We start from the raw sequence: 25,979 nt of genomic DNA on the forward strand, positions 1-25,979 counted from the left end.
TCGCTCGTGTTGGGGCGCGTGACAGCGTTGCGCGGCGGGCTCTCGAGCGGCTCGAACCAAAAAAAAGAAAAAAAAAGAAAAAAAAAGCCACAAAGCCGCGCGCGCATTTGGCGCGGTGAGCGCGTGCTTCTTTGTACATGAGCAACAACACCGGCGCGCACCAAAGCCGCTCCACCGCTCCTACGGTCGTCCGCGTGCTCGCGCAGACCAGGACACGCGCAGTCCCGCCACGAGCCGGAGCGTACGTTGGCCGGGGCGCGAGCGCACGGCGCCGGGGGGAGCGGGGAGGGGAGGGGAGAGGAGGGGGGCGATGGGAGCTGACCGGAATACTGATACTGACACAATCCGCAAGCAGCACCTCCGCGTGCGCATCATCATCCTCATCTTCAGCAGCCGCAGCGGGGGAACCGGCAGCACCGTAGCAGCGCGTTTCGCGCCGCTTTCCCCGCACGGCGTCTCGCGCTCTTTCGCGCGCTTATGCGGGCCGCATCGTCGCGCATGCGCGGCGGCGTGGCTGAAACCGCGGCGGACTAAGTTTCTTGCTCCAGGCTTTTTATTCCTCCCTCTCTCTCTCTCTCTCTCTCTCTCTCTCTCTCTCTCTCTTCTTTTTCTCTCTTATTGTGAGTGTCTCTTTCGCTCTGCGCGCGCGTGGCGGGAGCGATGCGGGCGAGCGGAGACCGGTGGCGCGCGGGGGTCGCGTGCCTCCCGGTGTTGATGGCTTTGGCGCTCGGCCGCAGCCCGGTGGCGCACAGGTAAGGCGCGCCGCGCGGCTCACGCATCTGTCCGCACGCGCTGTGCCAGCACTCCGCCTGCTACAACACTCTCCTCTCTCCTCTCTCCTCTTCTCCAGCGGGAACGAGCCCAGCAACATGTCGTATGTGAAAGTCACGGTGGACAAACTGCTCAAAGGCTACGACATCCGGCTCAGGCCCGATTTTGGAGGTAATGTTGGGCTAAAGCACGCAGGGGTGATAAGGATGAGGGTGAGGATGATGATGCATGTTATCGATGTGGTGGATGGATCGTGTGTGTGTGTGTGTGTGTGTGTGTGTGTGTGTGTGTCCTGAAGCTGTGTCTCTGTCTCTTCGCAGGTCCTCCGGTGGATGTGGGGATGAGTATCGACATCTCCAGCATCGACATGGTGTCCGAAGTGAACATGGTGAGTAACGGGATTTATTGTTTTTAGTTTTGTGTATGAATGGAATGTGCATGCTGGCAGCTGTAGCAGTGCTGCTCATAATCCACAGTGTTAAATGAACACCTACAGGTGCAGTGATCACTGGACTGATAGATCTGCAGTGTTTCAAAACTTACTGCACCTCCTCTCAAGTTCATTCACACACGCTGCAGACTGTGATGCACTGAACGAACTTGATTCAAACCTGTACATAATTTAAAATATGCCACATCAACATTTCATTTTTTTTCAATTCAGGCAATAACTTGATGTAATATGTTTTGTTCATGTGGAAATCATGAATTCATGTGAATAAAGTAAATTCAACCTTTTCAGTTTCTCAAAAAGAGCCTTCACATGGTCTATGGCCAATGGCGATATATATGTATGCATTTATAAAATGTAAAAATTAAGACTAAATCATAATAAAAGTCAGTCATTTTTTATAATAGCCCATTGTAACCTAAATGTTCTGCAAGAAATATGTAATCAAATATTGGTTTTAAATATCAAATCTAAACATCTGTCCAATGCAGACACAATTTTTTAAACATGATATAATCATGCATCCCTATCTATGACTTAATCTTTTTTGATATTTTGTGCTTTTAATACATTATGATTTTGTTATGGTTTTCAGTGTAAAAGTACACTGACGAAAGTGATGCACAGAATTTACTTGATTCAAATGTACACTATATGGCCAAAAGTTTGCATGACATCTGACCATCACACCTATATGAGCTTGTTGGACATCCCATGCCAAAACCATGGGCATTAATATGGAGTTGCCCCCTCTCTCCTTTGCGGCTATAACAACTTCCACTCCTCTGGGAAGACTTTCCACAAGATTTTGGAGTATGTCTGTGGGAATTTGTGTCCATTCGTTCAAAAGAACATTTGTGAGGTCAGGCACTGATGTTAGACAACAAAGCCTGGCTCACAATCAGTGTTTCAAATCATCCCAAAGGTGTTCAGTAGAGTTGAGGTCAGGACTCTGTGCAGGCCACTGGAGTGGAGTGGACAGTGGAGGGGCAGTGTCGTGCTCGGACAGGGAATGGCTACCCAGGGAAGGGCTACCACTTATACCACTCTAGCTGTCGCTTGGTGTTGTGATTTTTGCACTCTATGTGCTTCAGCAATCGATAGCCCTGCTTTATGGTCTTCTGTTTCATGGCTGAGCTGTTGTTGCACTTACAGTTGACTGGGGCAGATCTGGCAAGGCAGAAATATTAAGAACTGACTTGGGGCAGAGGTGGTGTCCCATGACAGAGCCATGTTTAAAGTCACTGAGCTTTTCAGTAGGACTCATTCCACAGCAAGTGTTTGTCTATGGAGATTGCATGGCTATGTGCTTGATTTTGTACATATGTTAGCAATGGGTGCAGCTGAAACACTTTCAATTATCAGGAGTGGTGTCCACTTACTTTTTCATGTTTGATCAGTGCATTATTTTTTTTTCAGTATAGCCTAACACTTAGTCTTTGTGTGTTGCCAATTATACTCCAAAATAAACACACACACACACACACACACACACAGAGGCAGTCAGTATTAATAGATACACTGTAAAAATGGAACAGGGCAGAAGCAGATTTGAAGTGTTTTGACATTTGAACTGATGACAAAATATTGCTTTTGTTCATCTTATTTTGCTTTGCATTGGTACATTTAAAGTGTTTATTTGAGCTGAATAAAAACAGTTAAATTGTTGAACTTACAAACTATTTACAGTGTAAGAGATAATACAGTGTAAGGCAGCTATGTCAATGAAGACTTGTTAAAGAGTGCTTCATGATAATGATAATGATGAAGATGATGGTGATGCTGATTGTGATGGTTTTGGTTCATGATGCTTTGGGACCTATAGTGGTGAGGGGCTGTGTCGTACCTGCTGTTAATATTGTGATTTCCATAATGACTCCACTAACCACATAAATACAGTAGCTATGTTTGATTTCACTTCTGTAATGTCTAATCTTTCCTCTGATTATCTCACCAACCAGCTCCAAAAACACTACAGCATGTGGCACACACTTCTGATTTGACAGTCACATTTTCTGTATTTGTCCTTTGTAACTTTGTACTTTGTAACTGTTTGTTGCAATATAACTGGCATGTCTCACACTTGTCAAGGATTGTGTTTTGTTGCATAAAATGCATAAAACCCCTTCATCATCCTAATATATAAATGACAAACCATCTAAAAGAGCTGGCATTAATAATAAACCTCAGTGATAACAGATGCAATGATGCTAGCAATAATATCCAGAACACTATGCTACACCATGGCCATGAGGAAAGTTGTTTTGTCCCATTGTTGACTTGTTTATGGTTAAGATTATTTTAAAGGTTTTCTTGATCTTGGTGTTGAATAGACTTTAATTAGTGATTATCTCCTCTGACACTGCAGTGCTGCGTGTGGGACTCTGATTTACTCAAGGTCTTGAGCTCAGTTGGCCACAGGTGAACTTTTGTTCTGACAAGGTGTCACATTTCCCATGCTGGAAAAAGGCTTTTTTAGTGAATTATGGATAGTGGTCTGAACAAAGCCATTTCCATGACAGGAGGTCATACATTAGTTATTTTAGTGAGTGGATGCAGGCTTTGCAGGCAAGAACCATGAAGATGAAAAAGAAGAGTAGCCATCAGTAGAGGATACAGCAGTGGACCAAGGTTAGACTGTACATGTTTCTAACAGTCCCCATTTGGAAGCCAGAGTGGGCCTGTTGAAATAAAAACAAAGTTCTTTGTGCTTTTTTATGTGGTAATATAATAACTATATATATATATATATCTATAGTTATCATTATTTCATGCTCAATAAACCAAATGATACATATAGTTGTTCCTTTAGAGGACCAGGCAATAACCGAAAAATGCTTTCAATTATAAAGCTAAAAGAAGACACTTAAAGAAGATACACTTTCATCATGATGATGATCAGACATGGCTGTCAGTGATATATCCTCAAGTTGAGAAGATGAGCAGTGGGCAACAAAGGTTATCGGCAGCGTATTTGATTGTATTTTCATGCACTTTAGGAGATTCAATAAGAACACGGTCTGGCATTACAGTTTAATTGGTTTCTGCAAGTCATACATCTACGACAGCAGCAACAAGTACATTGGAAAACATTGAAAGCTAGACATAGTGTGTGCTCACGCATGATCAGATCCAACACACCTGAATCTAAAACATGCAGTGGGCCACCACTGGCTAATGCTAACTGGCTGTTACTTAACAAAGCTGGGCTTTTGGTTAACGCACAACTTTATATTATAGGAGCTTGTTATTGCACCACTCTGCTTCAGTCACAAGAAAGAAAAATAATTTGTTATCGTCAGGCTAAACCTAATTTACAGAACAGTTGCCAAATGTTAGCTAGCCAGATTGGCTAAACCAACAAGCAGCTAATCAGCTGACATTAACATTAGTAAGTCACGATAAATTTGGGATGAAGTTGGTTATAAAAATGACTTAATTAGAACATATTATAAAGTCTGCCTGTTTCCTAGGATATCATTCTGAGAATAAGAACAAAGTGTCATCATCATGGTCCAGTGTTCTGGCTAGCTATCTGTGGGAAATATTAGACAGTGTTGGACACTGTTCTTCTATGGCTGAACTTAAAATGCCAATATATGTTGCTTTTGGTCCTCTGAAATCAGGGGAAAATGTATACAAAGAGCCGCTATCTATATGGATTACCCAATATAGACGCAAACAGGCCTGACATGGCACTCAGTGTTTCATTTCAAATCCACTGTGCTGGGGTACTGAGCCAAAACAACAAAAAATGTGTCACTGTCCTATTACTGTCCAATTATACCACAGCTGGGCAAAATCCTAAGCCTTTTCACATTGCTTAATAACCCTTAGTTGAGTGCAAAGCATTCAGTGTGGCTGATCATGGAGAAAAGTGGACATAGTCTAAGAACAAATGTCATTTTTTTTGAGCCAATAAAGTAATTAGGCTTGACTAAGACAGAAGAACTCAGAGATGTCTAATTAGTGGGGGTGCCTCAGAGGAGAAGAAAAAGCAGTAGTAGTGAGAAATGGGCTTGGAACATCACAAAATGGTTGGAGAAGATGGCAGAGGATTAAGAGTGGGTAGGTGTAATGTGGGTGAGCTATTCTGTTTTAAGTAAAATGATTGTGTAGCCTGCTTTAGATGTACGACTGGTAACCCAGGTGTACATAGAGGTCATCAATCTAACGGAAAGTGTTGCAGTGATGTGCAGGCGGAGAAACAAAGCAAAAATGCTGTCTCTAAAAAACAAATATACAGATTTAAGAAACTTAAGGAAAGGCTGTTTTCAGCTTTGCACTTTTCCTAACATGGCAAGAGAGTGCAGCAAGGTGTTCAGGTTGCTGTGCACTGAGAAAGAGCTGGGTAAAGGGGGAGTTTGTCTTCAGAATGAAGTCAACCTCATTTAACCAAAGTTTATGCTGACCTGCAGCTTTTTCTTTAGAGTCTTGCATTTCCCACTGCATCTTTCATCACTCATCACATCTCTCTCTCTCTCTCTCTCTCTCAAGGTCTGTCAGTTTAACATTTGATATTGACGGATCCTTACTGTACTGTCAGGTTTGCGCACACTGGCTTCTAAGAGACCATTTGAAAAACAGTAATAATACCTTACACTGAAGATCATGATAACTTTAGAATATGTTCCACAGCTGAAAAAGTAGCACTTCTAATGAAAAGGGTGTAAATAATTCTTGTGTAATCTATTGATTGTAGCTTTGAGTTTACAGCCTCATCTCAGTCATCTCTGAACTTACCTCAAAGAATCCAGCTTTGACTTTAATTGTGCACTGCTTGTTCAGTTCCGGTTTACAGGCTCCTCTCACACAGTCTTCTCTGTGCTCACCTCAAAGTCCCCAGCATTGATTGCGTTTGCTTGCCTCAGTTCCCCTCAGTCATCCCTTATTCTCTGCAATACATGAGTTCATGTGAGGTTTTTTTTAAAAAGAGTGAATGCACAGAATGTTTTTGAAGTCGGACTGGAATATGAAACATGGCGTGACGCTGTTTTTTCAGTTCAACTTAGTATTGCATTCAGAGGGCTGCAGTGGAGAAACACTTTGGCCTTCTCCTTCCACAACACAGCTGAACTTCAAGTACCTTGTTTTTGGTGTTCTTTTTCTCCTTCTCTGTCTGCGCGTGCTCTCTGCGTCTCCACGCTCTCACCCACTCTGTACCCATAGCTCTCTAGCCAGCTCACGTTTCTGGAAGATGATTGCAGTGTCTCGAGTGTGATGGGCCTGGAGAAATGAAGTCATGGCAAAGAGCACTGCAGTGCAGAGGCGATAGGTATTTGCATGGTTGCTACCTTGAGTTTGTGTGTGTGTCAGGGTGCTTTGTAAAGAAGTTGAGGTGCTGGAGTGATGATTTTAAACGGTTGTCAGGGGCAACAGCTGCTTCTAATAATAGACTTTGAGGCATTTGTCCTAAGCGAACCTGAGGCACACCCATCCTCCCTCTCTCTTTTTCTCTTTTTCTCACTCACTCTCTCACTCTACATCTCTGTCTCTCACTCTTTGTCTCATTTCTCCTATTATTATAATTTTTTTCTTGCACTTCTTGTTGTCTGTACAGTGCATCTCACATGTCACTCGAAAACATTTCATTTTAATGCTGAACGGAGAACTCACAAGACGTCTAGGACATGCCCACAAACACACCTTAGCATGCACATACAGTGGAACTCCATGTTTACTCTCACGGCATCACATTGAGTATTATTCCAAGTTCATTTATTACGTATTATGCAGTTTGAGTGTTACTCATTGTGATGTCATAATAGCAAACACAGGGTTCTATCATGTCACCTAAACATTGTTCACCCAGTAAGCTTGTTTTATTTCTCACCTCAACACCCCTGTTTACCATTATGACATCACCATGATTGGGCGACAAATAATGGGACCCTATGTTTACTATTATGACCGCAATGATTATGCTACATGAAATAAATACTTTGTCTTATTTCTCTTATTTACTATTAGGACAACACAATGTTCAGGTGACATAAGATGAAACCCCATGTTTACTGGTATGACATCACAACAAGTGTCATTCCAAATGCATGTAGCATGTATTTGGAGTTCTACTCCCTGTGATGTCATAATAGTAAATATGAGGTGCCGTTATATGTCACCTAAAACATTGTTTACCCAATACATTTCTCCCACTTTTATTCATTTTATTCTTGCTCCTGTTATTATCTGTAGGCTGCATCTCACATCTTACTAAAAGGTTTATTTTAAAGCTTAGTGTTTATTTGCTGAATTTAACATATTGGAAAAAAAAAATAAAACATAAAATCTGGCCTGTGCAAGAGTTTTTTTTTCCCCCAGTGTTTTACACTTACCAAATAAATAGAAACTGGGCTCTAACATTTGAAAAAATGCCGAAAATGCCTCTAGAGGGCATGTTAACTTATTTTCACTTAGACAACCAACAAAATATGAAATTTGTCAGGCGTGTTCACATTATCACATATGAATATGCATGATGAGGTCTGTTTGGGTGCATGTCCTGTGAACCCTGTATACACTATTATGACATCACAATGAGTAACATTCCAAATGCTACTCATTGTGATGTCAAAATAGTAGACATGGGATTCCATTACATGTCATCTAAGTATTGTTCACCCAATAAACAAAATTTTTACTTAAGGCTTTTTTGGCAACACACTGCAACAGTGAATTATTTTAGGTGCCCTACATGTCTTGAGATGTGTCCAGAAACCAGAAAGTTTCCAGAAAGTTTGTTTCCCCAAGGCCTGCTCTAAAGTGCTAACATAAGCATCTTCGTAAACTCCAAACCAGCCTGGTCTGTGTGTGTGTGCTCTGTGAGGGGAATCTTAACCAAAGCATTGCAGCACAGATAAGGCGAATGAGGAGCGAGTGCTGGAGCAGTCCTCTCAGGAGGGCAGCAGCAGTCAATTGAAACGTTTCAAGTGCATTTAAAACCACCCCCCCTTGGGCCATGCTGAGAGACCTGCACGGACGATACAAACGATCTCCATGATCTCCATTCATTTTTAATCCTCTGTTTTTTGGAGGGGTGGAATAAAAAGAAGGCTTTCACATGGGTTCATATTGGCAAAGGAGAATGCTACCGCAGTGCAGAGACTGATTATGAGAGAGCTTTTTTTGAACACTGTGAGTGAATCTTAGAGGAGCAGCATTCTGATAAAACAATAGGATTATACATGGATCCATTTCTATTTAGAAACAGGAACACCCTGAAATAGAATAGTCACACTGTGTATTCCATTACAAGGAGGCCTAAGAGAGACACAACTCAAAACAAAAGCAGAAATGTTCTAACTGGACTTTATCTTTATTTAATTTGAATTAAAGTAAACCGTTTCTTTTCAATCTTTTATTTTTACACACAAGACAGCTAGATAAAAAATATGTAGAGAAATTTGATTTGACTGATTGTCTAAATGTAGCTCAAATGTCCTGGGAACAATTAGCACCAGTCCCAATGGGCTTGGCTTTCCCTCTTTCTCTGTGTGTCGCAGCAATTCTCTCACACTATTAAGCAGCAGATGTGGCTACCTGATATAAGAAGGTCTGAACAGACAGGTTCTCTCATTAAGATATAAAATGTCATGAGACAGCTATGAATTAGCATGCCTTCTGATTACAAGTGTAATTGCCTGATAGGCTGTAAAGCACAGGGAAATTTGTATGGAGAATTGACTCGAATACTTCCACAGAATGTAATTTGTGCCAGTGATCTGAGTTACCTGAGCTTCATGTGCACCATTAATCTGACACAGACCTAAAAGGCTCAGGGGAAATGGAAAAAAAGAATTGATTGTAAAATAATCTATTAAAGTGTTGAATAAAAGTAATGTTTTATGCAGTGTAGTGTAGCCATGATGAACTTTTCATTGGAAATAAATGGAAAATTAAGCTTTTGCCTTTGTCGATGAACGCTTAGAGGTAGTGAATTTGAACATGTGGGTTCTGCCCCTGTAATGTGGCCTATAAGAAACTGATGGTGATTTGAGGCATTAGTTAACGATCCTCTCAGTGCTTGTGTGAGTGCCTGTTTTGCCAGCTGAGCCTGTATGTTTTTCCTACCTTAGCATTAATTATGCTAAGTGTGTCAGGTGAGCATGTCTTATTCATGTAAGAACCATACTGATTAGCATCGGGCCTCGAAGCTCTTCTGTTCATACATTCAGTTACTGTCATAGACGTGTCATCCAGAAATTAAATTAACCATACACTGTCAGTGAACTGTTCAGGTACATTTTCGTACATTTTTAATAATTTTTTTGAACTTGTTGTTTTTTCACTTATTTTGATTTGACTTTCCCCTTCCGTATGCAAATAGGTTAATGAATTATCTTGTATACATAAAAATAAATATATATATATATATATATAGTAACTGATTACGTGGCTTTTCTTCAGTTGACTCAACTTGAGGACACCAGAGTTCACCCATCTCAAACTTCTTAGTTAAGTCAAAAATTCTCCCAGCTACTGTTTCTAGGTCTGCATCTCAGTTAGATAAACAAAACTGAATTTGAGTTGGAATGAATTATTAGACAGTTGTACCACATAAGACTACATCATACTTTAAAGTTAAAACAAATATTTTCTCCAGTATATTAAACATTTGTAGACACAAAATCTGAGTTGTTTCATGTGTTCCTGAGTGGTGCAGTGGACTAAGCCGTCTCCCCAACAGGAGGTTGTGAGTTTGAGCCCTAGCAATGTCGTAAATGCGTATCCAAGAGGAAAAATGTCTAGCAGCATTGTGTAATGGAAAGAGTCCTGGCTAGCAGGGAAGCTGAGTATAAAAAACAAATTTGTTTTATTTACCAAACTGAGATGCAGAACTAAAAAATGAAGAGAACTTTTGACTCAACTAAGACGTTTGAGTTGTGTGAACTCCTCAAGTTGAGTCAACTCAAGAAAAGCCATGAAATCAATTATTGTATCATTTTGAGTTGAGCTGACCTCTCATTTTTTACAGTGTTGGTAAACTAGTTAACTAAAGGTGTGTGCATATGTGTGTTACAGGATTACACCATAACCATGTATTTCCAGCAGTCATGGCGCGATAAGCGTCTGTCCTACACAGGGATTCCTCTCAATTTGACGCTGGACAACCGTGTAGCCGATCAGCTTTGGGTGCCGGACACTTACTTCATAAACGACAAGAAATCCTTTGTTCATGGGGTCACTGTGAAAAACCGCATGATTCGCCTGCATCCAGATGGAACCGTGCTCTATGGCCTCAGGTCAGTGTATGCATGTGTGTAGTGAACCTGCACATGTACTGGGTACTATATGTCTCATGGGCATTCATTTTCAGTTGTAAGTATACTTGCCAGTCTCTCTCTTTCTCTCTCTGTCTGTGTGTGTGTGTGTGTGTGTGTGGACTGAGCAGTATTCCCCTGGCTATTCTAATGTTGCTTTTTTGGAGTTTGAAGCCCAGAGAGAAATGAGCGTCCTGAGTGAGTCAGCGCATGTAGCTCCTGTTTACTGATGAAAGATGAGGCTCTCTCTGCCCTACTTAAGTAACCCCTCTCTGAGCTGCACAAATCAGTATCATTCTCTACCCAGACATGTTCTGCAGCCTCACCAACTACCAAATTAACGAGTTTGTGATCAAACAGGTCTGGGAAAAGGGATTGATATGAATCTGGGAAGGGAACTTGGTTTTGTACTTGTTAAAACTGCATCAAAAAATCTAATTGAAGTATTATGTATATAGGGCTGTTTTATAGGTGTATTCTTAATTTTCCTGCTATGAAAACCTGGCAGAACAGCAGTTCACCTGGGCTGACAAAGGTTAAATGTGTGTGGAAATTTTATGACTTAATCTGACTCCAAAATATTGAAAAAATACAATATAGTGTTAAAATAAAGCTGGTTAGGAATGTATAAAAATATTCTTTAAATGATGTTGTCTGTGATCAGTCAATCTTGATGGTTAGGGTACACTCTGTTGTGTGGCCCAGCACGGATTACATTGTTCTTATTTTGGTAGTTTTTGCCTGAGCTAGAGGCACATGACTGGAGGGCACATGACCAGGAATACTAAGAATGACCACTTACCTATTTTTAATGCAGAGAGTTAGGGCCTTAATTGTAGGAGTAGTACAGCAAATGTGCAGGCTGAAATGGTGACCTAAGCACAGGACTTGTTCATGTGTCTGCGCATTTACCCCCTTGCCTTACTCTAGCTTTCCAGCTATTGTGAAACTTTCATACAACATTAGTTCCACTTGTGTTGCATAATGTAAAGAAGGGGGTTTCCAATCCCAGTCCTGGTGACCCCTCTACATACGTGACCCAGACCACAAAGGGCTTGTTAATTACCCTACCCTGCATCAGTTGGAAATGTCTCAACTTTGTGAAACAAGGCTCATCAAACAGACAATCAAAACTCCATTAATGCGCTGAGTAGCATCACGCTGAGTGATGAGGGAGAAGGAGGCCATCCTACCCACCCAGACAGAGCGAGGCCAATTGTGCTGTCTTGGACTCCTGGCCACGGATGGGGATCAAACTTGTGATCTCCTGATGACAGGGCCAGCGCTTAGACGCATAACTGATTTTAATCAACACATCATGGAAAAAAAATACTGGAATGCTTGAAGCTTAATTGCTGACAGATTAGCTTAACTAACTAGTGATCCAGCATTTACACGACATCTGTTTGAATGACTGATTGTGCCAGCAGTTGTGCTTGTGCCAGTGAATGTATTGTGTTCGAATTTGATTATTAGTCTGAGAGTCTCTGGACGGATTTCATGACTCTAATTGATGCCTCCACGATTCCTCGCTTGTATGTCTTCCAGCTCGTGTGGCCCAGGGTGCATGTCATATCTTTGAGTCTTTTCCTTGCATTCTTTCCTTGTGTCTGAGGACATGTGGAAGAGGTACTAGAACATGATGCAATGATGGAGGAATCACACCCAACAGATTTACCAATCGAGACAGCCCTTACTCAGTTATCACTGTCACCTATTACTGGTCTTAGTGGATCTATATTTACCACTTACAACCTAAACTGCTGCTGCTTGCCATGTGTGCCTGATATAAAAGACTACATCAACTAACACAGAAGGATTTGCCTTTTAGGGATGCCCTGTGTACTGTGGGAAGATAAATCAGCAGAGATTTCCTAAATGGACAGATCTTTGGTGATATGCTGTAATGTAGCTCTTTTGTTTACTTCCTCCTGAATATGTGGCACATTTGGACAGATCTGCTGTGCATTTGTCACCCTATATTTTTCTTAGCTTTTTTGGGGCTGCACACTCCCACCCCCTGCCCGCCCCTCTGTGGTTTTCGAATGCCCCACCCATGATTTGGTTCTGGCGCTGGGCTTGTCTGTACAGCTTTTCCTCCCTTCAAAAGGAGGACCCCAGACATAAAGAAAGATGCAAGAAAAGGAAATGAGAACACACAATTAAAGATATAAGATGCACCCTCTGTCTCTAACTGAGTCACAGATATATCGCTGATTCCCACTGTTGGAATGAGCACAGGGGTCACACAGAACAGCAGTAGATGGTGTTTTTTAAATGAAGCATTGCTGTGTCATTGTCTCCATACCCTGCCTCCCACCTAAAGCTAACAACAATAATGGATCTTACAAAAATAGCAGAGGTTCAATCTAATAAAGGTTACAATAACATCGTTATAGAGCAGCAGTGACTGCTGTATATTTATCTGAGCTTGAGTTATGTCTGACGTCAGTTCTCCTCTGTCTTGTAATGTTAGCAGACCTCCTGCAGTTGCACAGCTCCACACCACTGTTTACTTCATTTATGTTTAATGTGGAAGGTTCCTTCATTGCACATATTAAGTGTCCATTCATTTTTTTTGAACCTGTACAATCAATGAATGCTCAGGTTTTAGGTAATTAAGTTTAACAACACTGCAGGGAAACACTGTTGCTTCCTTGGAAGTGGGTGTACGGTATACTGCTGCCACATAGTTATGACTTAAAGGACAGCTTTTTTGTAAAAATATTTGCCCAGATGTTACCAGTCAAAATGTATTTTATCCACGCAATCTTCCCACGCTTTGGGTATATGTGGGAATTTTGGTATTTCTGTAAAAAGTCCACTGAAATATGGAAGCTCCTGACATAATATATGGAATACTTCTATTTAACTGTCCCTCTATCACTTTATCACATATCACATTGATTTCTTCTCTCTCGCAGGTGATGATAAAGTCACCAAGCACTAGTATTTGACCTGAGAATACCAGAATCTAAGCTAAGGTATTAGTGAGCTTGGTAGCTAATATTAATCTTTTCACCATTCACACTCGAAACCCAGACATCATGGGGATACTTTTACCGGTGATGTTTGGGCTTTGCAGCCCTTAAACCGTATTTTACCACAATAACACGTCAATACATGCCTTGAAAATACAGATAAACAGAATGAATAAACAGGTCCTTAATTTCTGTATCATATATAAATATACACTCCAATGACTTCTGTCTCTCATAAAAACTGAAAACACAAACACTAAAGCAAAAAATTCAACTTTAAATTACCATCACAGAAATGTTAAGTTTTGCATCAGCTTCTGTTCACACATAATCTCCCATGCAGTGTACTTGGTTTTGTGCAGACACATTGTGCAGATAAACAGCTTGTGTTACACACTTAACATTTCATTAATTACTGTTACATTTTGGGACAAAAGTGTATGTGTGAAAGAGGCTCTTATTAGCATATGTAAACTGATTTCTTTTATGTTTTCACACTCCCAAGAGAAAATATGCTGGACTCCACATGTTTCTGAATAATTGCGGAAATTTTTGGAGTGACATATTTTAGCTAATCAGCAATTTTAGCAGCAGCTACATGGGTACAGCAAGTCTATAATTAAAATTAGGTTTCAGGTAGAGGTAGGCAATATAGAAATACAGTATCGGGATACGTCAAGAAATCTTCACAATACACAATATGCCGCAATTTTTCACACGCCTGATTAGTTGGAACAGAGAAAAAAACAGTAGTGCTACGTTAAAAAAAAAAATAAATAAACACTATCAAAAACTGTGAATACATTGATTTTTATTCAATATTTGGCATACTATGTTTCACTAAATCCAGTGAAACGTGACTAATTTTGCTCTCTTTATAATGAAATATGCAGCTGGTCAGTGTTCTACAAGTACTGACGATGCTCAGAAAAGCATACTGTATTGTATTGTGACATAATATAATGTATTAACATAATATAATATAATCAAAATATTGGTTTTCATCACAGGGCTACCAACTGGATTAGAAATTATCTCTCCGATAGACACCAAAGTGTGGCCCTGGGACAAAGTAAATCAGAGCTACTACGGATAACGATGGGGGTCCCTCAAGGTTTGATCCTTGGACCATTATTATTTAATCTTTATATTAATGACATTGCCACCTCAATTGTTGATTGCAAAGTACACTTATATGCCAATGACACCATCTAGTACTGCTCGGCTGACTATATTGGTTCTGTAGTGGATAAACTGCAGCATTGTTTTAATGCCCTTTACAATCATAAGCTTTTTACAATCATAAACTAGTCTTAAAAGTTGAAAAAATAAATTTACACTGTTTTCCAGAGCCTCTAACATTGATTTTAGCACTTTTAAAAACACAACCTTGAAGAGATCTGACATTGAAAGAGTTAGTAAATATAAGTACCCTGGCATATGGTTAGATGACAAATGCACTTTTAAACACCATGTTAACAAGCTTACATGTAAATTGAGGCAAAAACATGGCTTCCTGTATCATAACGAAGTATATTTCCCAATGCACACTGGGAAAAAGATCGTTGAAGCAGTGCTATTGCCTGTCCTGGATTGTTGTGTTGTGATATACAGAAATGCATCTGCAACTACTCTAAAATCTCTAGACTCTGTATCCACTCTGCTTTAAAATTCATTACTGGTGACCCTTACAGACCATCACTGTGTACTATATGACAAGGTTGGCTGGTCATCTCTGGCTGTGCGTCGGGAGACAGATTGGCTTCTTTTTATCTATAAAGCGCCTACAGGCCATATTCCCATACTGGAAAAATCTGCTTTGAGCTACAGAGCACCAGTGAGCTGGAATTTATTAGAGGAAACTCTAAAGCTTCGCTCGCTGGTGTCACATGAACATTTTAAACTTTTAGCCTCTAACCACCTCCACTCAGCCTGCAACTGTTTTACTTGATTTTACCTAACTTTTAATATGGTTTTCGTGTGTTTTAGCTATTGTTTCACTTTTTATTATCCTTTTTATTCTTTTCATTTATTTTATTATTGCCAATTTATTGTCTTACATCTTCTATTCCTTTATTTATTTCATTAATAATGTTTTTTTCTTTATTTTATCCTTATCTGATCTGTTATTTGAAGTTACTACACTGATGTAATTTTAATGGCTTATTTATTTATTTATTTATTTATTGCTATTAAATTTTACTAATATGATTATTGTTACTTTTTTAACATTTGATATGTTTTTACTATCCAACTTCTCAATTCCCTGATTTCTGTGTTGGCTCGGGTACGTTGTAAATGAGGTTCTCTCCCTTCATTCTGAGTTTAAATAAAGGTTGATTGATTGATTGGATTTATCACAATAATTGTATATATTGAAATATTGCCCAGCCCAGTTTTAAGGCTGTGAACATGGTTTATAGCAGTTTTGTTCCATATTTCTTTGCCCTTCTCAATTACTTCCCCACTATATATACATCCATATATAACTAGAAGAAAAATGCCCTAAAATATCTGCACTTAGAGACCACACTGCTTGCTCCCTTCAGGTGTCTCTCTGCTCAGGGCAGACTGCGGCCCTTCCTCCCCCTTTCTCTCTTTCGTCATGCATCTGAGGCAGTTCTCTCTCTTTCCCTCTCTTTCTCTCTATCTCTTTCTCTCTGCTGTATAATTTATGTCTAATGCACTATGCTGGGCTGAGAGGTGTGGACACTGTCTGTCTAATGCAGTGCGTTCGGACGTCTAACAGTAGGTGCGTGTGGGTGGTCCTTTGAGTGCTCTGTCTATAATTGTTTGTGATTACTGATTAGATAACTATCTCTCTGGTTCAGAGTAAATCAATACTGGCGAATACGGTGTGTGTGTCTGTGTGATCGGGTGTATGTGTATGTGTGTGTATATGTGTGTGAGAGACTTTCTGCCAGGATGGACTGCTTTACAGCCAAAACCCATCTGTGGCTGGAAGACAGAAAAAGCTGCTCTCTCATAAGTTGTTGAAAAGTGCAGAAGTCACGCACTGAAAGGACACAGCGTTTGTGCTGCAGTGTTAATTAAAGCACACCATAATTAAGATCCAACTTGAGGCGTTTCTGAGTGCGGTGGCAGCCATGACTGAGACAGTGTGAAGGCAATTACCAGGAGAGAGGGAGGGAGGGGCAGAGAGAGAGAGAGAGAGAGGAGAGAGAGAGAGAGAAAGAGAGAGAGTGAGAGAGAGAAAGAGAGATGGAAAGTTAGAGAACGGGCAGAAAGAGTGGAAGAGATTCAGACAGAGATGTGCAGACATGTGAGGTGTGAGTCTACATTTGTAATTCGGTCTGTGTTATGAAGTAAGTGGTATTTGAGGTGGTATTTATGTCATTTGAATGCACAATGTGCACATATTACCCTGTGTTACCACTTCATTAAATGCCACATCAACTCATCAGTGTTATTTGAGGCATAATTACTGCAGTTTTGTTGGTAGAAAACACAGTGCATGTGTGTACTTATATAAGTCTTGTTGAATAATAATATGAATAAGCAGAGGCCTAATTCTGATGTCAGATGATGTCAGATTTCTTGTCCTGTCCTCCACTTTTGTTCAGTAAAGGAAGGATGTTAAGAAGACCATTTTTACATTGTCTGAAAAAAAAATTAAATTTTATTTGTGCTTTTTTTCCTAACTTCTTCTTAAGGTTGGTGTTGCTAAGCTTGAACTGTGATGCAAATTTAGACAAGCAGCTGTTGTCTGCAGAATTATCACTATAAACAATATAATTCTGATCCAAATTCACTTACAAAGTACCACATTTGAGCATTAGAGAGAATTACCCTGATGAATTTATTAATTAAGCTTCTAATATCACTCAATATAAATTCAGAAAACCACTGGATGTTAACAGTGAGTGTGTTTACATGGTTATAGTCCGATAACTGCAGAAAATCAAATTTTGTCAGTAATCCGATCAGTGCATTTACATGCACTTGAGTAATCAGATAATGGGGAAACTCCGGTCTACGTGAGTCCTGTAATCAGATTTCTGCTTTGCAACCAGCCAATAAACTGACAGAAAGGATGTGACGTAAATGTAATGTAAAACTCAAACTTCATGCCGTGTTTTTTTTAAAAAACATCGTGCCATTTTACCTGAAAATATGAACATACATCATCTAGAAGATGAAGAATATTTAAATCCTTTATTTCGTTAAGCATGTAGTTGGTTTCAGCATCACTCCAAAAGTGTTTTGCTGCCATCTTGCAGCAACGCTGCTTACTCCCGATACTGCGGTCTGGTTTTGCACATGCACACACTGAGAAATCTGAAAGAAATCAGAGTAAGAGTTTACATGCACTGGGAAATCTGATTACTGAGCTAAAATCCAGCTCTTTTAATGAGGATTTCTTAATCGGATTTCTAGACCTCACTTCGATCTAAGAAATCGGAGTGTGCTGGTTACATGACCATTTGAATGATCGGATAACTGCAGAAATTGAGCACATGTAAACACACTGTTATTTGTCTTTGTGCAGAAGCTAGTCTACTATCAGGGGTGGTAATACTGCCAGGTTACATCAGCCAGCTCTGTAAGCTAAACTGGTCTGGTGTATAATGGAGGAGATGATTCAGACTGGCAAAATCAAAAAGCTGGCACTGTTCTTCTAGACAACTTCGTCCATTTTTTTTACATTCTACTGGAAAGTAGATGTCATGCACTACAGTTTTTTTTTGCATATTTCCCAGCATTCTATCTCAAACCAAAAGTTTACATTTCAGTCTTTTCATACAGAGTTTAAAGTAGATAGGTGTGTAGTTAGTTAGCTGGTGATGGAAGTGCAGTCTTTTCTTCTGTTCTTTTTTGGACTAACCATTGATTTGAATGTACAAAGGGAATGGCTAAGTAAATAAATGGTTAAATAAACTGTTTTATTTAAAGGATTAATTAAAAGAAAACATGTGGAATGTGAAAGAGTTTAAAAATTATAATATTGGTTATTTAATTTATTACTACATTTGAAAAATATAAATAACTGCCCAAGCTAATACTTATTGATTAAATAAGTATTGAATTCTGATTGCTAACCTCTTGGACTGTTCTTTTCATTTGAACTGAAGACCACTGCATGTTCAGTTTGGAATTGCGTTTTGATGATCTCCTTGTTTTTTGGCTAGGATAACCACAACCGCAGCCTGCATGATGGACCTGCGCAGATACCCTCTGGATGAACAGAACTGCACCCTGGAGATCGAGAGCTGTAAGTGCTGCTTAACTTTCATCAGAAAGCACTCACATCTGTATGACTGTACAGTATACATGACATCTATGCATCATGAGCTTCACCCTAAAATGCTGGTTACAGAACACTGTGAGCTACAAAGACTGACATCATGAAATCCCTTTGGCCTTTTTTAGTTCTCATGTCTCATCACAGTGTTTTCATTACAAACTTAATAATTTAAATCAGTATCATTTATCATGTTAATAATTTCTGTCATTTCATGCAGTAAACAGATTGAACAGTGCAGATTCAAGCATTTTGAGCATTTTGACACTAAAATGTATTTCAGTTGTTTTATTCAGCTTTTTGTTTTGAATGTTCCGTGTTTTTGGGAACATGACAAAGTTATTTGTAAATAATATAGTGTAATGGTATATTTACAGGAATTCTATGACCTGCTTTGTGATTTAATCACCACTGTTAAAATATGAGGCATTCTGGATGTTCATTTTATAATAACTCACTTAGTAATAACTCAGTGTTAGACAGCTTTCTCATTTATTATAGCATCCTCTGCAGCTCTGTTAATCATTCTAGACACATCTAACATCCCTTTGTTTTTTACAGCTTCCAACAAAGTAGCTGAAACGTGAAAAAAGCTATAAAGTAGCATCGTTAACAAAATTGTATCTTCTACAAAAGTGTCTTAATAGGATTGAAACAGTGATTCCAATCCTTTGATCAGCAGTGTATCCCTGCAAAGAATTAACTTAGAGCCAAAACTGTGGTGTATCTTCACGTTTGCCTGCTTTCTATAGTGGCCCCAAAAAGTGTTTGTGCCATACTTACAGGTACACTATGTGTCCAAAAGTGTCCAGACAGCCTTTCTAATGAGTGACTTTAGCCACTTTAAGGTGTGCTTGTTGTTGACACAGGCATTCAGTTGCGAGCATAAATCTTATATTCCATAGAAAAGCATTGCCATTAGAAAGGGATGCACTAGAGCATCCGGATGTGAGTCTAAGATCACCATGCCCGATGCCAAGCATTGACTAGAGGGGTATAAACTGCACAGCTTCACGTTCTCATTCATTGGGCTGTGCTGGAGTGGCATCCATAACTAATGATCCAACATCAGTACCTGACCTCACTAATGCTCTTTTGGCTGAATGCAATCAAATCCTCACGGCAATGTTCCAGTGTTAAGCCTTCCCAGAAGAGAAGAGGCTGTTACTGCAGCAAAGCGGGACAAACTCTTATTAATACCCTTAGTTTCAGAAGAAACAGTGAAAGAGCAGGCGTCTACAAATGTTTGTACATGTAGAGTATATTAAGATCATCGTGTTGGGAAACAAAATGTCAAACCAAGCAGCATTTATTATAAACAGACCATTCCATGACTGTCAGTTTCTTTCTGTCAGTATTCCTTCAAGAGGTGGCTGTTACTGTTGGAGCAGTTTTTTGCAGACTTCTGCAGGTTTGCATCTGAAATGCCTTTGTGCATTTCTGAGGTTACGATCCCATCAAGCTCAGCCACACTAAAACAGCCCCTTTGACTTCCCACCTCTGTGCTTTACAGCAGCCTTACAATGTTAGAAATAAAGGTACTGTGCAGTACATATTTCGTTCATTAAGGTACAAACAATATAAGTGTATCTCAAAGGTACAACAGTGATTTTAATGTCCAATTGTGAACATTAAATACGTTTTTTCCAGGTGAAAAGTACATATTTGTATCTTTTCATAACCTAATGTTTTAAAACAGAGCAATAAAAAGCAAAAAAAAAAGCCTGAAGAGAGTTTTTTGGCAAAATTGTGTTCCCTGACCAAAGGTACTCAGATGTCCCCTTGAGGGTGCCACCCCAGTGACAAGAAGGGTACTGCCCCAGTCACCCCAGTTTTGTTCCCTTTCTTCTGAGAGTGTAGTGCAGAGGGGTTGGAATTCTTCTTCAGGCTTTCTCCACACCAAGAGTCTATCATCAGTTTGATGTTGAGATAAATGTGTTTTTCTGATACAAATGTCAATTTGTTAAACATTTTATGAAGTAACCTAAAGAACTTCATTAATGTTTACCAATGTTTGAACAGTTAAAGTGTCCAAATACTTTTTTGGGATACTTTTTCCTTTTTCTCTTAAATTTCTTTTAAGATTTTTTTAAAAGAATTCATATTTTTTAAAAACCTCTGCTATTGTCTTAGTAAACAGAATCTTTGTTCAGAAATAAAACTAGCAACAGTGTGTAGAATATTGTGCTTCAGTTCTTTTCTTCTTTACACCATTTGCCAGATATGCCAGCTGCACTTGAATTGTGTGAACATTTCATGACAAGTGAAATCCCATTACATTATCATTGTTGAAGTTAATAATTTTTTTTTATTATTATTTTTTCTCCCATGTAGTTACCATGAGGTTATTTAACACTAATGTCAACTTTCAGTAAGCATATGGACATACCAGTCAGTGCTTTTTTACCTGAAGAAATGGAAACACCTATGTTTTTGGTGAAACATTAAAGCAATAAGCCATGAGAAGCTGTGGGTTCATGTGAGTTTATCACAGGAAGGGTTCTTTGGCATGTGGAGAGGCAGAAACACACAGCCTCAAGTGGCTTATTGTTTTTATAAAATGGTGGCCAATATAAAATATGATAAAATACACAATTTTAATTGTGTAATTTTAATTTAGGTTATTATTAACAATCAACATAAACAAGTATTCCGCCAAGAAATATAGTTCCTTTGTAATATGGTATCATTGCCAAGCAACCATGGACCGCTGAATGAGGAGAACGTTTGGTCGCCCATCGCTGTACGCTGTGGTCATTTCATGACAATGACCATATGATAACACAGCACTGTTTAATGTAAAACCTTTTGCTTTATACATACTTTTTGGTCACCAAATTACCACAGTCTTATTTATCACCATTCACCATACTTGATAAATGATGCACTATTTGGCTGTAGAGGCTAGAATGTCTAAACTTTCATAGCTAGCACACTATTTAGGGAATATGGAGCCATTTGGCATTCAGCCTGGGTTTGACGCAACTTCTGACTGAAACACGAACATTTGAAGCGCGTAATCCATTCAAGTGACATTTTTAGACTTTTACACTACCCTTTAACAGTTAATCATAACGTAGGTACTTTAATTCAAGTCTGTGATATTAATGACAGAGTTGTTTAGGCTGTAGGCTATCTTTAGCCTGATAGCTAGCTGACCAGCCTAGTTCTAGTTCTAGTCCAGCCCCTCATTTTAAATGAAAAACAGGTTCTTACATCATCAATATACTTGGTGGTCCAAGTGAGCAGCATTAGAGTCAAAGATTATTCCATTAACAGCACAAGGGTTTTTTTTTTATTCTGTGGCGTAGTAATATACAATTCAGTTGTTGTGAAGCGGTCATAGGTGTGCGTATATCGTGGATTTTACAACGGCTTTGAACGCGGCTCAGCCACACTTTTATAATAGTTCTTAAGCTCTATTAAACCACATATATCCAAAAAGAGGTAAAGAAGCAGGACGAAAAATCACAAGAGGGAATGAGGTGGTGAAGATGCAATGAGTCCAGTGCAGTGAGTGAGTGTCTAGCTTCTTTCTATTAGACAGCTGGAGCTCAGCAGTGCGGTGGCGCTAATGCAGCACGGCCTCTCCACAGCGCCCCGTTGTTAATAATAGATTCCACCTGCGTGCCAAGCTCCCAGCACTACCCCTGCTCTCCAGCCAGCCATGGAAATGCAGTGCAAAGTGTCCGCTCAATCAGCCTCCATCACCCCGGCCCATATCTAGAGAAGAGCTCAACCTGCACTTCTTATATGCCACTGAACCAAGTGGGCCAAAATGAACTTGGCAGTGGCCATATGCTCTGAATCTGTCTGCTGTCTTTTCAAATCTGCAGAGAACACTAGTCTCTGTCTCCACTCGGGTTTCCTTTATTTGCGTTTTAGACAGCAAAACGCACCATGCCATGTAAGCATCGCGTACCCTCTTGACCCTCTCTGCCCAGAGGAGAACAAGCTGTTGGTTTTGCGTGCGCAAACCCCGCCTTACAGTCGGGGCGCATTAGTATAATGTGTCATTTATCATCTGCGATACCTGGAGAGAGGGCAGCTGTGCTAACTGATGTCTCTTTCTCTACATCACTCGCTCTTTTCTCCACTCCCTCACCTTCTCCGTCTCTCTCTCTCTCTCTCTGGCTGACGGACAGTGGTTGTAATTGGGCGTGCGCTCTGCTGGGTAGACAGCTGTAGCGCTGTGAGGCTACTGTCATGTCAGCAATCAGAGACACAAATCACAACATGCAGGAGAAAACCGCAGCACCAACATCACAGCAGACACTGAGCAGGACATTTTAATCATTCTCCCAGGATTTCATGACACGGACATGAATGTGTGGCTGACTATTTATGCATATGAACTCACACTGCTGATCAGTCTACTTTTCCAAAGGTTTTTTTCTCAAGCTCGCATTCAATCAAAAGGATCCGTGAGCTGCAGCTCAGGGTCCCGACCACATGAGCATGTCTGCAAATGGAATCATAGTAAATGCAACTGAAAAAATGCTTTAGTTGATGAACATTTGTACGTTTAGATTATCCATGATTTTGCAGGAAACCTATTTTATGACTTTGCTCTTTTCAAGCATACAGCACTGTGCAAAAGTCAGAGACCACCAATTCATTTATTTTGTTTCCCATCAAAAGAGCCATTATAGCATTATGTAACCATTTTGATGGTACACAGATTTTTTAAAGGGAAAAAGACCTGCTGTAATATATATACATATATATACACATATATAGCACTGTGTAACTTTGGAGGAGCAGGCACAAGACCTCTTGTATGAACTGCGATTTGTATTTACAACAGTGGTGTAAAACTGAAATACACTCTGCAACTGTAGGGGGACCCCAAGACTAAAAAATACCAATTCCCATGTAATGCTGCTATAGCTATAAGTTATTTGTCGGCTTTCAGCTTTTCAAAGAAATCTGTTTTTCTGTCTTAGAAGTTGAATTTTCAGCTTTTCATGATCCAAGTAATCCCAAACACATTTAATAATATTGTGGTCTGGACTTTTTAGCAGTGTGCTTGGGGTTGTTATCTTGTTGTAGAATTATTTTTTTTCCAATCAAATATTTTCCAGATGGCACTGCATGATTTATTAGAATTTGTTTGTAATTATCAGCATGAGGCCTTCAGTCAAAAAGAAATCACCAAATCCAGATGTTCTTGTACATCCCACGCTTGTACTGCTGCTTCAACAGGCTTTGCTGATGGTTCAAAACGTCTTTCATTGCTTCAGCTGTGTACATACTGCCTTCTGTTACTTCCAAAGATCACAAATTTAGACTCATAAGTCCATAAAACCTTACGCTACATCTCAGATGTCTGGTTTCAGTGTTCTAGTGCAAATACAAAAAATCTTTTTTTCTGTTTTCTTTTCTTAGTAACAGCTTCTTGACATCTACCCTTTAGACCAGGGGTATCAAATCTTGTTTTTGGACAGAAACAACTGTATATTTTTTTACATCTGGCGCAGTGGCAGTTTGGTGGCCTTGCACAGTTGTTAGAAGTCCCGAATTTTTTGAAAATAATTTGTTTTGAAAAGTCCTGTTTTTCACTTTTTTTTTAATGTTAGAATGTGTTTGAAGGGGAACATAATATCAGTGAGAGTTTTGGGAACAGCTGTTGTTGGGAGGACACAGCTTTGACTCATTGGTTGGTAGAATGGAAGCATTGAGGTGGCAGTAGATCCTCTCAATGAAGCACAATGCAGAGCTGCTTTGTCCATCTGTGGTAGCGGTATCAACGTCCACCGGGTACATGTGCGCAGAAATGAAGAGTGGACAAATTAAATATTGATAGGTTGGAGCATTTTATGTAGTTCTATCTTAAAAATTGTTTCCTGCTTTGTTTCTGACACGGAAACATTAATAACTTGTACTTAATGGCCATTTTGACAGGAAATTGAATAAACAAAGGGGTGGTCTCTGACTTTTGCTCAGGGTTGTATATTTATTCTGGACAGTGCCAAACAGAAAAAAAACAATGTTTAACACTGCAGTATCATAAGTGGAAACTTAAGCTGGAAAAGTAAACAAAAAGATTAGTTATCCTGATGCATGTCAATGTTAAATGCATTGATAGGGATGTGGTAGAATTAAATCAATTTGGCCCTACATGGTTTTGGAGCTTCCACACAAACTTGAGATCACCATGAGTAATGACAAGTGTTGCCAATAGTAGTGGAATGATCGCTTGCACTGGGCTGTGGAGCAGTGGAACTGTTCTGGAGTGATGGAGCTCCATCCAGTGCCTATGGAATAAACTGGAGTGCTGTGTGTGACCCAGAACTAATCATCCAAAAGATGACCTGACCTCACTAATGCTCTTGTGACTGAATACAACCAGTTACCAGCAGCATTAGATGTAACGCCAAACCAGAAGATTCTGCTACTGTAGTAAATTAGGGACAAACTCCCCATTAATACCTCTGATTTCAGAAGAAATGTTGGACAAACAAGTGTTTGGATACTTTTGAACATAAAGTGTAGTTGTAGTTATAGTCACTGTCTTTCCTCTGATGTCTCCAAGCTCATGTCTCCTATGACGAAACTGGATGAAGAATTAGGGAAGAGGACTATAATAGAGGACTCTGTTCCATAATTAAGCTGTAATGTGCTGGAGTGCCGTGTTCTTCTTTAGATAAGTAGCGGAACTCTGCGGGGAGGGAAAATCCTGTCAGTTCAGCCTGAGTGAGGAGTTCTCACTGAGCTGTTCCCACTGTTTCAGCACTGTGCAATCACACACTGATTTAGTGCCCAGACAAGAGGAAGTGTGGGAACGGGTGACTGGCACCTCTCTCTCTCTCTCTTTCTGTCTCTTTCCTGGAAGTGTGACAGAAGCACTAAGCATGAGCTTCACAGCCAGGGTTTGGCAGCAGATCTCCATGTCACGGTCTCAAATTCATATTCAGACATTTTACATTTTCTGAAATAGGGCTAATTTATAAAGCTGATAGTATTATAAATAGATTATAGGCCAAATATGTTCATAATATTATATATTGGATGGGAGGGCTAAAAACAATTAGGCAATCTAGAAATCCTTCCTTTACATCTAGCTTGGGTTAGATGTAAATCAGTCCCATCTTAGCCACTTTGTATTTTTCTTGTAACCTTTTGGTGGTGCTGTTTTTAGGTCCTCATAAATACGAATAGTCTGCTTCTAGTCGTTTGTTAAATGCTTTACTAGACCATTTATGCCAGCCACCCCTGCATGTCTCCTATGTATGTTTGTGCAATTTGTCAAT

At 39.7% G+C, this 25,979-nt stretch overlaps 1 protein-coding gene across 1 annotated transcript in view; it reads left to right on the forward strand.

Moving 5' to 3' along the window:
* The first annotated feature begins 654 nt into the window (after window positions 1-654).
* Window positions 655-25,979, forward strand: part of gabrb1 (gamma-aminobutyric acid type A receptor subunit beta1) — a 28,902-nt gene continuing 3,577 nt past the window's right edge. Inside the window, exons 1-5 of the mRNA XM_036573898.1 lie at window positions 655-752; window positions 851-942; window positions 1,092-1,159; window positions 10,244-10,464; window positions 18,614-18,696. Coding sequence (XP_036429791.1) covers window positions 661-752; window positions 851-942; window positions 1,092-1,159; window positions 10,244-10,464; window positions 18,614-18,696 — 556 coding nt within the window. The 5' untranslated portion in view covers window positions 655-660. The remainder of the gene's footprint in view (window positions 753-850; window positions 943-1,091; window positions 1,160-10,243; window positions 10,465-18,613; window positions 18,697-25,979) is intronic.

Source organism: Colossoma macropomum, unplaced genomic scaffold, assembly GCF_904425465.1.
Source record: "Colossoma macropomum unplaced genomic scaffold, Colossoma_macropomum, whole genome shotgun sequence".
Classification (NCBI taxonomy): domain Eukaryota; kingdom Metazoa; phylum Chordata; class Actinopteri; order Characiformes; family Serrasalmidae; genus Colossoma; species Colossoma macropomum.